The sequence below is a fragment of the Chinchilla lanigera genome, unplaced genomic scaffold, assembly GCF_000276665.1.
Source record: "Chinchilla lanigera isolate Chin_1 unplaced genomic scaffold, ChiLan1.0 scaffold00032, whole genome shotgun sequence".
In the NCBI taxonomy this organism is placed as follows: Eukaryota; Metazoa; Chordata; class Mammalia; order Rodentia; family Chinchillidae; genus Chinchilla; species Chinchilla lanigera.
Window position 1 is genome coordinate 18,858,833 of NW_004955433.1, and position 15,228 is coordinate 18,874,060.

A 15,228-nucleotide genomic window follows, 5' to 3' on the forward strand; every position below is an offset into this window, starting at 1 on the left:
GCTTGCCAGGCAGGCGCTGTGTCACTGAGATAAATCCCCAGCCCCTCCATTTTTATTCTTATCATCAAAATGGAGTTTCTTGAATTCCTAATGCTTGTCACCTCTTTCTTTATGCCTGTGTCTTTCTTTTACAACTATCTCAACAAATTCCAATGCTCTGTTTCACAAGGAGCTACTTCTAGTTTTTCTTCCACTAGAAAACTCCAAGAAGAGTAGGTCTTGTTGCCCATTTTACTTCCTGCTATATCACCAGTCACTAGATGAGTGGTTAGAAATAAAGTCTCCATAAATGAAGAATGAACAAAAGAGCAAATGAGTGTCTTCTCTGGCTATGTTTAGTGCTTTCTCCCAGGAGTTAAGAGCTCATTGTCCTGGAACATCTGCTTTTGCATCTTCTCCCTTACTTCTCTGTGATTTCTTGCAGACAAGTTTTTTATTTCTGGATTGACCTGAAATGTAAGCCCATGTTCTGTGTGTTCATGTACTGTTTTTCTTTAGAATGGACCACATGATTGCTTACAATGAAATAGCCTTGAGAAATATTTAAATAAAAACATCTGTCTCATAAAAACATGTGATATGTATAAAGGGCAAGTTCTCTAGGCTTTTTTTTTAATGTTTGAGGAAATTGTTTTAAAATTGCCTATGTGACTTACAGAAAATGGTGGTTCTATTGAGCTTTTTAGAATGCCTTAAAACTAATCTAAACAGATACAGTTTTTCTTGGAGGCGTAAATTGATAGTGGGGCTTCAACAGTGTAAAGTATAAAAAATTCAAGACTTTGCCATTCTAAATGGATTTAACACCTCCAATAAATTAAAATCTCCACATGATGTGTTCTGTTTGCTTGTCCCTTTTATGTTACAAGAGAAAATCACTCCTACAGTAGCATATTAGACCAGAAAATAGTATTTGGCAGAAAATGCTAAAAATGTCCCTGCTTTTCTCCATCTAGCATCAATTTGGTAAGATTAAAAGAATGTATCAAATTAACCACAACCTCTTTGCCTGCACTCAAGTTAGAAACAGATAGTGTTTACCCTTAAATCCGCGCTCCTTTACACAGATGTTCTAGTTTAGAAAGCTCTGTGTGGAGGATTCTCCTCATATGTGAGAACAAGGAAAACTTGTGCCCCTTCTGAACATCTGAATGACTCTTCACACAGACAAGAAAGTCGTGTATTGCAGAGGTGCTTCCCCTGTTCTCATTTTACCAAAGAACATACACTGAATTTTAGGGTGTAAACCTATAATTATCTTCTCACTCTTATGTATATTATGCATCCCCATAAGTATTTCTTACTGGTGATTTTTTTTTTTTCTGTGCTAGGGATAAAACCCAGGGCTTTGCACATATTAGGAAAGCGTTTAGCCTCAGCCCAACCACTTAATGCTGATTTTCATTTCCTTATTCAGACTCCCTTCACCTGCAAGTGCTGCCACATTATATTAACCCCTTTGAGTTGATATACAGCTTTGAAGGTCTTATCTCCAGTACAGAAACAAGATATTAAAATAATGTGTAAAATCTGTTTTGCTTGGACATAAAATGAATATAGTGTTCCTTTGACTTTTTTTGTATAATAAAAAATTGGGGAGTCAGAGTCTAAGGTTGAAAATATAATGTAACAAAAAGTTTCATCATTAAACTATTGTTTAGATTCAGTAGTCTTTTTATTAATTACAAGGAATCTAGCCCATTTCAAATTAACAGAAAGACTAAGTGTCGTTTTAGCAACCCAGGACCTCCTTCATTATATAATAGCTTATATTTTATACATATCTTAAATTATATGAAATTTATTTGGATGACAGAATTTAAATAGTCTCGGCTTGCTGTGTAAAGTATATTAAAACCTAAAAAAATAAAAATTGCCTGTACTTTCCAAAATGATCTGTATTGATAGTGTGATTTTTTTTACTTCTATATTTTCTACATGTAAATGGGTGTCAGTAGGTATGCAGTTTAAGTATGTCAACAATTTTTTCTATCTTGTATTTAATACCTTGTGCAATATATCTTGTATAATATATCTTAGTGTCTACCTAATGTTTAGTGTGGCATTCTTGAATTTAACTTTTTTCACTTACTCCTTTACTAAGTCTTTTCTCATTATTAATTCAAAGCATGTATATAATTTAATATACACAAGATATAAAAGACTTCCTTCCCACATATCCTCCAAACATTCTGGTAATTTACTACCATGTACGCTACTTTACGTTGAGCAGATGCATTCAAAAAAAGCTTCTTGATATCAATAAAATATGTTCCATCACCAACATAACTAACAGAAATTGGGACCACTTACTGATGGATAGGCATCAACTGAACCCAGTTACACAAGAAAAAAGAAGAAACCCAAGTACTTACTGATTTCAGTTGCAATGATTGTAATGTTGTGCCACACACTTAATTCTCTGTCCAGCGGTGTTGCCAAGGTTATCTTTCCATCATCTGCATTAATGTTGAATTGTCTCTCCAGATCAGTGTGACGGTCGATGGAAAACCTACAAAACACATACACACCTGTAAACTACTTCAGTGTTTGTACGATCCATACCATCCACAGCAGACGCTCAGTAATCCTTGGAGAGTCATAGTTGTGAAGTCAAATGAATTGGGAAACTCTGTGGCCTCATAATTTGTTAAACAAAATGACTGAATGAGCCACAAGAAACTTAATAATTATTGTCCAAGGAGCAATTAGCTACATATGCAACACGGAGGTCATAAACTGCCGTCAGTTTCAATAGGTAGCATCTTCAAAAACGGATGCTGAAGAAGAGTTAATTGGACTATCCATCATATTTATTGGACAGCCCATGATAATTAGTAGTTGCCACAAAATATCATTTAAAGTAATAACCTCAAGCCCAAAGTAAGATAGTGCAAAGTAACATGTTCTTCATGGTAATTCAAGGAAAACATTGTTTTTTAAAATTTTTATTTGAGTGAACTATATGTTTGAAGGTTCATTTAGTTTTGGTTAGTAATGGTTTGATTTGTTTCATTTTCATTTTAAGTGTATTTACTTATTCTGCTAACAGAAATAAGAAAGTTGTTGGTCATTTAGTGAATGTCTTTAGCTTTAGAATAGACATATTCATATATTGACAACACTAAACTTCTCTAAATTAACATTTGTAAATGTTTGTGTTAGCACTTCCTCTATAAAGAAGACCCTTTCAGATCAGACAATAATCAAGATATTTTGTGTCTACAGCAAACTGTTGCTCAGGAATACTTAAGTATCAAGGTAATACAGACACTAATTTCCACATCACTTGCTGATGTTTTTCACACCAAGATTTGTCCTCTGGCTAGAGAACTTTGTATTCAATAAGGTTTTTGCTTTGAGGAATACAAAGCGTACACAGGAACGTCAGCATGTAAGAAAGCAGAGAGATGAATTAAAGTAGTCTTTAATGGAAACCCAAAGGACTTTATAAGCAATCCCCTCCCAGGAGGGAAAACTGAAGAAAGTGTTGAAGACTGAAGTGTACTCTTAGGACGTGCACAGGAGACATCATTATTTTTCAATATTTATTAACCTCAGATCTAAAGTTTTACTGACCACGTTTTCTTCTTCATACTTCATACACTATGTAGTGTAAAACACTACATAGTTACACTCAATCCCCACTTCCAGAACGACTAGTTGACTGGAGATATACAAAAAGGATTCAAATACTCAGAGGCAGATATGGATTAATAATAATATAACATTTATTATATATTTGAGAGTAAGATCGTGTCAGTATAAGAAAATTGGAAAAATTTATTTCCCATACCCTTCTATTGTACCTTTCAATTATTAACATTATAGTATTGTAATAGATTTTTGCAAATATTGTACATGCAAGTATACAAATATACATCTACTCATTTGTTCTGAATCTACCACTGAAGTATAGTATGTAGGTAGGGAGACAAGTAGGCTGGTAGGTAGAGAGAGGTATATGTATGAATTATTTCTCCATAGTTTAATCATCTGTCTGTCTTTAGAAATTATATTGCCATCCTTTACACTAGGTCCAGAGGCCACCATAGGGGTAAAAATGAGTGCATAATAATACTATTAAAGTATTTAATTTCACTGAGAATTATTAAATGATAAAGACTTTGTGAAAAAGCATGAAAAATGAAATTAAACTGTTGACTGAGTAATAACTTAGTTACAAGTAAAACTAAGCCATGACTTTTGTACACACACTACATAGTTACACTCAATCCCCACTTCCAGAACGACTAGTTGACTGGAGATATACAGAAAGGATTCAAATACTCAGAGGCAGATATGGATTAATAATGATCTGAGCAAACTACTGGTAATCCAGAGGTGTTTATTGAGCCATTCCTTAAGCTGTTATATTATGGAAAGAAGACCAAAGTCCATTTTACTGGGGAAAAATAATTGCTGTTTCGACCAATGACATTCCAAGTTTAACTATCAAATAACTTTACAGATATGTACAGTATTTTTCCAGATATCATATATGCTTTAAATCTTCAAAGTACTAAGAAATATCCAGAGGATTAATTATCACTTCCTGTGTCATATTCATAAAACAAGTTGCAAGTATTTTTGAAATTTAATAACGTTAGTATCTCACAGCTAATACTTCACACATTCATGCATAACCAACTTCCTAAGGAACAGGGTCAGAGAGAATCAGTATAATCAGTAATACTCAGTGAAGCCCAAATCAGAAATTCACCTCATGGATATTTGGTTGGTATTCACTAATTGCTTTGAAGAAAACCTAAAAAAATAGTGGGGACAATGGTGGTATTTGGAAGTTGACCTTTAAAAAGTGTTGTTTATTTAATCTCTTATTCAAACATATGCTCTTCAAATCACAAAGTTGGAGAAAATTGTACCTCTATCATTTATGCAATGCTATTTCTGAGTTAATTGGTAAATTCATTTAACTTCAACTTCTTTGCATTAAAATATGCATTGCTTATCATTACTTATATCCAAGGAGTGGTTGTAAAATCTAAAAATGGAGCATATTTCTCTTTCTGCACTGTAGGTATAAAAGGTAGATGAACCATCAGCACCGTCATTGATAACTCAAGTCAATAAATGAAATGTTAATAAGCATCCCTACTTGGAGGGTGGTGAAGAATATCTCTTGATCATTTATAAATGCAACAAAATGAGAGAAACATTTGAGGCTATTTGCCTTCCATAACTTTAAGGCACAGATATTTTTCTCAGTTTTTAAAAGTCCAGTTTATGAAACGTATTATCAAGTGAGTTATAAAAGTGTAGAAAAGAGGGTATAAGTGCAATCTTTAGTAAGATCCGAGGTAAGCGTGTCATAATATTACAAGATTGCATAATAGAAGGAACCTAAAGAGAAAGGAATGGCTCAGTTTTAGACAAAATTTAGAGTTTACCCCAACTACCTCAAAAAAGCCCTTGATACCTCTGTAGAAATGCCAAACATTTTATTGCTTAACAAAAAATAATTACTGAGAGTGGCTAAACAACAGGAAAATTCAGACAACACAGTGGTCAACAAAATGCTTTAACCACCAAGAGTGTTCCAAGCAGTGCTAGGTGGCTTTTCCCCCTTTTCTCTCTTCTGTCCTCTGTTTATTTCACTGGAGTCTCTTGCAACAATGATTACATACAAGATCTCCCTCAGGTAACAAAATTTGAACGTCTGAAATTTTGATAGATTTTCAAATCCTTTGTATAAACTGGTATAATATTTTTGTATCACTTCTACATATCCTTCCATGTACTTTCAGTCTTTCCTAGATGGCTTATAATATCTAATGCAAAATGAATGAAGTGTAAATACAAATTATACTATACTATTTAAGTAATAATGACAACAGTTTAGACAAGTTTAGTAGCTACACGACCACAATATGACACAGGAATGAGAGCTGAGGTGAATGATGCTCAAGCAATGAGTGCTTAAGAGGGACTGAGGACCACTGGGTTGGCCAGAAGTTACAGAAAGGTGCACTTATACATCATTTGTTTTGCATGAATCACGTGCACTGCTTAGCATGTGAAAATTCAAATTTAGCTTTTAGGAATTTCCCAGGATTATTTTTTCTGAATATTTTTCAATCTGTGGTCAGCTGAATCTATGCTTCTTTGACCCTGTATGTGGAATGTGTGGATATAAAGGATCAATCATATAATGAACAAAAGGAAAACAAGAATTCTTAAAGACTGGGCTATTCCTTTAGCACAACTGGTGAATAGCAGAACTAGAATAAACATACATGTATGATCTGTTCAAAAGTTGAGGCATAAACCACCACAGAAAAGGTGTACCTATGCCTGCCTACAATGGGGATAGCACACAGTCCCTGACTATTTGAACTGCTGTGAGAAGCAGATGAGGTGGTGTATGTAACTCGCTTCACCAGTGCATGTGCTGAGCATTGTGTGTCAAGCTCTGTACCAAAGCTCTCACAACCCTTACAGAGCAGTTATGTCCTTAAGTACTTGTATGTATATTCACGCACCAGGAAACTTAGTCACAGACCGGGAAACTTAGTCATGGGTTGGTCACACTGGAATGCCATGGCCTCCTTCCCAAACTCATGTTGCCATCCTACGCCCAAGGTGTTAAGGTCAGAAGTTGGGGGCTTCGGGAGATGATTAGGTCATAGGTGCTCTGACCTCACCTATCGGATTAAATCCCTTATTAAAAATACCCCAGAGAACTAGCGAGATCCTCCTCAGTACTTAAGCACACAAGAAGTCAGCAGTCTGAGCCCTGTCAGAGGGCTTTCATCAGATCCCAAGCATGGTCACACTTTGATTTCAGACTCCCCAACCTCCAGAACTGTGAGGGATAAATTTTTATTGTCTATAGGCCACCTAATCTATGGTGAATTTTAAAAGCAGCTTAAACAGATGGCAAAGAGCCTAAAAATTAATTATTTTTCTATTCTGAAATACACCCATTTGGATATATTATAGATGCCTAAGTATTAAAAAAGAACATCTCAGTTAAAATATGATAATTAAGATTTAGATTGTTCCCAAAATCCACCAAGAAAAGCCACTACCTCTCATCTTTTTTACAGTCCCTTAGGAAAACTTTTAATTCTTTATTATTTTCATGAGCTCTGGTATGTATTTTGGAGGCACAGTTCAGGTTCTGGCTGTTTCTTTTTGTCCACAAAGACAGTGCTCAACCACAGTTCCCTCATACCCTCCTAAACATTACAGTGAATTTGCATTCTGTACTGCAAACGTGTAAGAAACAAAAACCTGAAAGTGACCAAGAGATGCACTGAGGGGGAGGAGGCAAGGAAAGCACAGGGGATTTAAAAAATATAAAAGATCGGCCCAAGCACAGTGGTGCACTCATGTAATCCCAGCACTCGGGAGGCTAAGGCAGGAGGATCGCTGTGAGTTCGAAACTAGCCTAGGCTACAAAGTGAACTCAAGTTCAGTTGGCACTACATAGTGAGACCATCTCAAACAACAAGCAGAAGGATTGGGATCTGTTATATACATGTACCAATTTCTCAGAGAAATTGTAAACATTATGTACCATAAACACGTAGTATTAAAACCATAATAAATGTGCACAGGTCCTGGTGTGACTAGGTGAGCTGTTTCATGGTCTCTTAACTGACAATTCACATAAAAATACTTTGAAAGAAAAAGAGAATGCGTTATTTAGATTTTAGAAACTAATGTACCATGCAAAATCTCAGGATGTCATGATTTGAAGCGAATGTCGCAGAAGTAGACACAGAAGTCATTTCGTTTGCTATGGGATGCCTAATATCCTGAATATCTGCACATTACATGCAATAAACACAACCGGGAAAGCTGGAGAATCTTCACTTGAATCTGATGAGAAAGAAATCTCCTGGAAACTATGTACTGCATATTAGGATCAGCTGTTCTTTATATTATCAAAGAAACATTTCACAGAGCAGTGATTTATAGCAAAAGAGTTGACAAACTACTCATATTGACTACAAAAACAAATAAGATGATGAACCAATTCTTCAACTGAAAGAGACCTCTAAAAGCTCAGACTGTGAGGATGGAAATCCAGAAATGGAAAGATATATGAATATAAGTATTAATATTCACATCCTGTAGTAGCTTTGAGAAGGACAGATTTTCCCAAATGATTCTTTAATGTATTCCAGTACTCATTGTGGTATTTATGAATACCACTATTCCCCACATTCAAAATATCTGCTTCGATAGCTGCCACAATAAAGCATAAACCTCAAAGTTGAAGTGATGAGGGCTGGGGATTTAGCTCAGCGGCAAAAGCGCCTGCCTGGCAAGCACAAGGTCGTGAGTTCGGTTCCTGGTACTGAAGAAAAACCAAAAAAAAAAAAAAAAAGTTGAAGTGATGAGAATTTGTTTTGGGTTTTCTGGCCCAAACTTCGCATATAAGGGTCTTCAACACATAGCCCCAGTCTTTGTTAATTGTCCTTTCTTGGTGATATCTGTCCTGTTATTCTTCAAACATGCACCTGACATTTTCTCTTTACATAGAAAAAAAGAATGCTTGATTCATATACCATAAGATCAAATAAGCTGGATTTATTCACATCTGATAATCAGTAGGCACTTTCACAGGGCATCTGCAGTCATGGACTGAGTGTGGATCATTTTATGTGAAACATGGTTCTAAAGAAATGTTAATCCTCCTATAAGATCTAAAAGGTACAATCAATATAGTAAAAAAGAAAGAAACTATTCAGAAAGAAAGAACAACTAGGATGGGGGAAAGAGAAAAGTAAGGGGGAAAAAATATATATATATATATGAGACAGCTAAGATAATTGTTCTACTAACTTCTACTAGTTCATTGAAAGGAACAGTTAGTGCTTAATTTGTTTGATCAATTTTGCGTGCCTGTACCTGGTAATCTGAGCAACTACTTAGAAGAGAACAATATGCAATATAATAACCATTGTTAATTTCTTATCAATGTGGGTTTGATTTTTTTTTTCCGGTACCAGAAATCGAACTCAGGACCTTGTGCTTGCCAGGCAGGCGCTGTGCCACTGAGCTAAATCCCCAGCCCCTCCTATCATGTGGGTTTGAAATTCGGTATCAGTTTTGTTTTCTTGTTTCTTTAAAATTAAAAATGTATTGCAACTCAGCTCATTCACATACACAATCTGATATAAATGTTTCATTAAATATTTCTCTTTATGATTAAATAAAGAAATGTAGGTCCTTTATGATTAAATAAAGAAATAGCTCAGGGGCCTAGCATCTTGTTTGGCAAATGCAAGATCCTGAGTTTGATTCACCATACCAAAAAAAAAAAAAAAAAAAAAAAAAAAACAACAACAACAACAAAAAAAACCTGAAAAAAAAAAAAGAATAAAAGGGAGAGAAAAGAGGAGAAAAATTACTCTGGGTTTTACTTCTCATATTCAAAAGTGTAATATCCTTTAATTTTATATTTTTGAGTCCTAACATTTTAATATTTATACTTGAAGTCTCTATTCTAATTTCTGGGAATATGTGTGATTAGGATTTGCTCTTCCTTTGCGGAGTTACTTAGGGCTTATTGGACAAAAGACTTCGTTAGTAGGAGAGAATGCACACTGCAGAATGATCTTCTTGTCACAGTAAGAAGAAACTTCTCATGTGCACAGTGGAAAGTGCCATGCGAGAAAACAGGCTCCTTGGGTTCTGTTAATATCAATTTTAATGATGGAAGTTTTGGAAACAGAATGTAACTTTCAAGTGTAACCTATCTGTTTCAGAATTTACATTATTTTTTATAACCAGAGCTCATAGTAATCCTATGGAAACTGTCTCATTTTTAATCCAACAAATATCTTGCCTAGCTTTAATACTAATGTTCCTTTAATCAACAATAGGATTTCTTTGAAGTAAATTCTAAGGATTGTATCATTTTGCTTTCTCAAATTAAGGAAACAAATGGAAGGAAATTGCTAAGCTACTTGTCTAGCACCTGGTTTAAAGATTGTAATTTAACACACAACACTCTAATCAGATATAAAGTCATGTCACTTGTTTTATTCAATTCAGAATAATTAGCAGAGATCAGAAGCACATTTAAAAGAATACCATGATACAGTGGTCAAGAATAGATCAAAATAGCTAATTGAATATTATTGCATTGGGAGATTGCATAGCTTTACCAGGTTGTGATTATTGATATTAAATAACAACCTTTACCTGAGTAGTATGTTTCTTGAATGACACAGTTTAACTACTTACATTTAATACCAATATGTGGAGCAAAATTTCTACCTCTTGTATTTGTGTGTAAGACTTTTGTTAGATTTTCTGTTGTTAATGCATTCATATATGGGTATATATACATACGGGAGGGCAGAGAGAAAGAGAGAGAGAGAGAGAGAGAGAGAGAGAAACACTTCCTGCCTTTCCTCCTTCAACCCATCCCCAGTTTCACATACATCGTGTCTCCTCCTGATTTCCGACATTATCTTGTGTGCAGTAACAGATATCAGTCTGTGACAAATTCAAGAATGTTTTCAAGATTTTGAGAGGTGAGTTTCCGTTGAGTGATTTCTCTCTCACCTCCTGTTACTCCAGGGTAGCACAGGCAAACTTCAGTTTAAATCTAGACTACACAAAAAGACAGAAGTCACAGGTTTTAAAAAAGTTTGTTTTTCTGTAAGGCATTCTTCCAATTATATTTGTGAAATATTTGATATTTTTTCAGGAAACAACTCTCCTAGTTCTAACTTTTCTGCTAAGATATATATCTGAGCCACAATTAATCCATCTAAAAATGAGAAAAGTAGCACTGTCTACCTTAAAATGTTAATGTACTGTTTCTAGGGGTTAATGCATTGCAGATGCTTCTATCCTTTCTTGACTGATATCATAGGGAGTGCGTCTCATTATTTGTAGAAGACAGTCGGCCAAATATCTTTGTATTAAACACCACAAATATATTTCAAACATTCTGGTTTCTGAGTTTCATACAGAGAGAAACATAATGTTGTGACATTCCCACTTGCTATTTTTCACACAAAGGAGAAAGGAGATTCACTCAATACAATCATTCTGTGGTGTCTTTTATTTGATTTAGGAAAAAATATAGAAATCTCAGCTTCTAGATATATGTTGGATCATTTGTCCTCTCAGCTTTTGTGTCATTTTATACTTTATTCTACATACACTTTGGGAAAACAACCTTATACAAATTACATCGTGTGACTAGGTGCAACGTTAAAACAAAACATACTCTAGAGTGAATCGTGGATACAATTTGACTCACAATTATCATTGTAATATTTGCATAAAACCTTTCAAAAAATTCAGACATTATTTTTTCCAGTCAGGAGAAATGTGATGCATCAAAAAGAATTTTAAATATGATGATGTGAGCATAAAGAGAAAAATAGAATGTGGTATTTAAACCTATGAAGGGCTTATGTTTTTTATTTAATTACACAAAGTTGTGCTCACTTCGGCAGCACATATGTTAATTACACAAAGTTTTAGAGATTGCCTCTTACTGATAAGTATAATGTTAAATGTGTGGTGGTTACAAAAAGGTTTTCAGACCAAAAGCAATGTGGCTCTTGACTTTCTAATGGCTTTAAATCAAGTGCCAAGCTCCATAATGGAGATGTGTTTAGATTGTGTGTGTGTGTGTGTGTGTACATACGTGAGTGTGCTACAGGGACAGGGGGCTTGGTTAGTGAGCGGCAGGAGGCAGAGTCAGTTTTGAAGCACAGAGATGAAAAAAAAAAAAAAGCACAGAGATGTAGGGTTTTTTTTAGAAATAATGTAACTGTACCTTCCAGAGAGAAGCATGCATACAGAGAGCTGGAAGGGTGGGGCTTAATTAGCAACTACAAATGCATTCACTTGCTACTGAAACAAAAGCTCAAAACAATCTACTTAGGAAGAGTAAAAACAGTTTGGTTCACAGTTTTGGAAGTTTCAGTGCACCTGCACAGTTGTTTGACCCAGTTGCCTTTGGACCTATGGCAAGGCAGGTTACCATAGTGGGAACCTAGTAGGAGAAAGTTCCTCAGTATATGTCCAGGAAGTAAAAGGAAAGAGCAAAAGACCCAAACTCATGCAAGCTTTCAAAGCAAGACCCAGTGTGCTTAAAACTCTCACTGAATCACTACCCCTAAACATTCCATGACGCTAGAGTTCCCTGGGCTGAGCACAAGCATTTAGCATCTTTGTGAAACATCTATGAAAGCTGTAACAAAACAATTAAAGGCCTAGGCTAGGGGCGATGGGAGCTAAGATCTGAGAGGTAAACATACAGTCATGTCCCTGCTCATGTTCTTTTCCATTTCACCTATCTGATCCTTCTTTCAACATTCTTGATTATCTCATATGTATAAGCCAGTGCATTAGCTGTCAAGATAGACGTGGCCTTGCTCTTATTTAACTTAATGTATATGTGGGGTAAAAACTCCAAAAAGAGTATATAAACCCTTTGAAAGATTATAGTGATATAACTATTAAGAAGATACGAACAGAGCTGAAATATATAAAATACTTAAGAAGTAATTTTATCTAAAGAAATTTATAAAAAATGTAAAATACTAAAAATATTCCTTTCAAAGGAAAGCAAACATGAAAACTCTGAGATAGGAAGACTTTCAGGATATTTGAAGAATTTAACATGCGGTACTGTGATGCAAACTTTGGAATCAGTGGAAGAAGTGCACCAGAAAACAAATTAGGAAGGGCACTGGAGGTCATGCCAATAGTTTCTTCCCCCTTAGTAAATGTGGTGTAACTTAGAAGGAAAAACATATATATGTGCATGGCAGGAGAGTGCTACAATCCAAACCACAACTGGAGTGGTGGAAATATACTCAGCGTTAGGAATATGGTAACCACCTTTAGCCACATAGGGCTGTTTAGCTCTTGCAAGATAGCACGTGCAACTAAAGAACTGAAACTAGTATTTAACTTACATTTAATTAATTGTATGTGCATTCAAGGAGTTCCATGTGCTTGGACAGCACAGATCTAAACTGAACAGCTCACCAGCTTCGTGGGGATGGGAAATGGGAAATGGGAAACAGGGATGTTACAAATACTCAGGTGAGACACTGCAGTGTGGTGTGTGAGCTTAGATCATGATATTGTCTCCCTAGTGCAAGAACCTGAAAGAGTAAATAGAACCTAGAAAGTACAATAGATATTGTGAAAGGGAAAGAAATTGCTCAAAAGAAAGGAACAACTAGGATGAGGGAAAGGAGAAAGAAAGAAACAAAGAAACAAACAAACAAAGAGAGAGAGAGAGAGAGAGATATGTATGTGTATAGAAGGACAGCTAGGATAGCTGTACTGTGATGTCTGTTGGTTTATTGAAAGGAAAGTTAATGCTTACTTCTTTTTTTTTTTACCAATTTTGCCTGCTTATATCTTGTAATCTGAACAAATCATTTGAAGATATCAACAGGCAATATAACAACCATTGATGAATTCCTACCATCATGTTTAGCGAAGCTCTAATTTTGTGAAGCTCTAATATCAGTTCTAATTTTTTTTAATTCTTTTTAATGGCTTGATCAATCTTTCATTCTCACAGCTGGTAATCTGTGTAACTTCATTGAAGATAGCAATATGAAATATAACAACCACTGTTAATACCTATCATTTTGCTTTGAAAACCTGTATCATTTTTATTGTTTTTGTGTTGTTTGCTTTTGTCTACATTGTTGTTATTTTGCTGTTGTTGTTTTATTCTCTTTAAAATAAAAAAAGAAAGTAAAGATAATAGCACACAATGATTCCTTACATGTAGGAATTGAAGGGAATGGAAGAGTCCTGAGGAAACACTGACAGAAGGCTCATCGATTCTTCTTACACTGCTTTACAAACTAGATAAATTCTCACTGTTTTTTCTCTCCTTTAAGGCATTTCAGTGCAATTATTCAAATACATGAAATGAGTTATAAATATTCACATAAATATTAGCAAAAGATAATTAAATCATTGTAAAACTACATGGGATCTGGAGCTTCCAGAGGCTATGTGAAAATTATCTATGGTGTGTGCTTTTATATACTAGAAAATTAGAAGCAATGAACATAAATACTTTTGCACTTAAGCCATCATGGCAACCTTAATCATCATTATTCACTGTGAGGACAAGGAATTTCCAGGAATGTCCACAGGTCCACACTGACCAAAGGATACTGGGGCAATCTAGGGTTGAAGAGCAGCTTTTAACCTCTCTTAAATAATATCTCTTTGGTGCAATTTATCATGTATATAATGACTTCTGTTTACAAGAAAAGGAGTCACAGTTGGCAAATACTATATGGGCAAAAGAATCGAGATGGTGTAGGAAATAACAACGCATTATGCAATAATCTACATAGTCTATACTGGATGTTAATTTTCAGTAATACATTTAATTCACTTACTGTATTTTTCATTTTCAGGTTTGCTCTGCCTTTTAAATTAAATTCTTATTTAATCTCTCCCATAAATTAGTGAAGCACTCCATATAAACCTTAGAGATGCTTAATATGAGGGTGAAATCCAGTTTTACATAAATATAAAGTTAGCGACATATTTGTAATATCCTGACTAGTGTATCTCACATATAATGAACTCCTATTAGCATGGCAGGACTTTATTAGATATTTTTCTAATTTTGATGAAAATTATTAGCAATATAGCTAATTATGTTTAGAGAAAATGTGCACTTTCTAAAATAAAAGGGTAGTGTATAACTACATCAAAACTTTTTGGAAAATGTCACAAGCTTGCATATATTTTGATATTTTAGAGGATATTTAGGCTCCCCTAGAAAATTCTAAGGTCTTTTGATGAGTTTGGGGAATTATCTGCTGAATAAATAGTGGTCTGTTAAATCTTAAAGACTAGCAATACATTTGTATTAAAATGATTTACTAACAGAAAAAGTAGGACACCAATGAAAGTAAATAACATGACAATGATAGATCAATACATATCGATTATAACTACAAATGTAAATGGCCTCAATTCTCGAGTCAAAAGAAACAGACCAGCAGAGTGTATTAAAAAACAAAATTCAACAATATCCTGTATACAGGAAACACATTTGACTCAAAAGGAAACCCATAGACTAAAAGTCAAAGGATGGAAAACAGTCCTCCACGCAACAAGAACCCAGAAAAAAGCTGGTGTAGCTATTCTGTTTGCAGACAATGTAAACTTCAAACCAACAACAATCAAAAGAGATAAAAAAGGTCACTACATACTAGTCAGGGGAAAACT

General features: G+C 34.8%; 1 protein-coding gene across 3 annotated transcripts in view; it reads right to left on the reverse strand.

Annotated features, from left to right (window-relative positions):
- Cdh8 (cadherin 8, type 2) overlaps nucleotides 1-15,228 on the reverse strand; it is a 356,488-nt gene that overhangs the window by 121,118 nt on the left and 220,142 nt on the right. For all 3 annotated transcript variants that reach the window (XM_005388458.2, XM_005388456.2, XM_005388457.2), the window contains exon 8: nucleotides 2,376-2,512. In XM_005388458.2, the coding sequence (XP_005388515.1) occupies nucleotides 2,376-2,512 (137 nt within the window). The remainder of the gene's footprint in view (nucleotides 1-2,375; nucleotides 2,513-15,228) is intronic.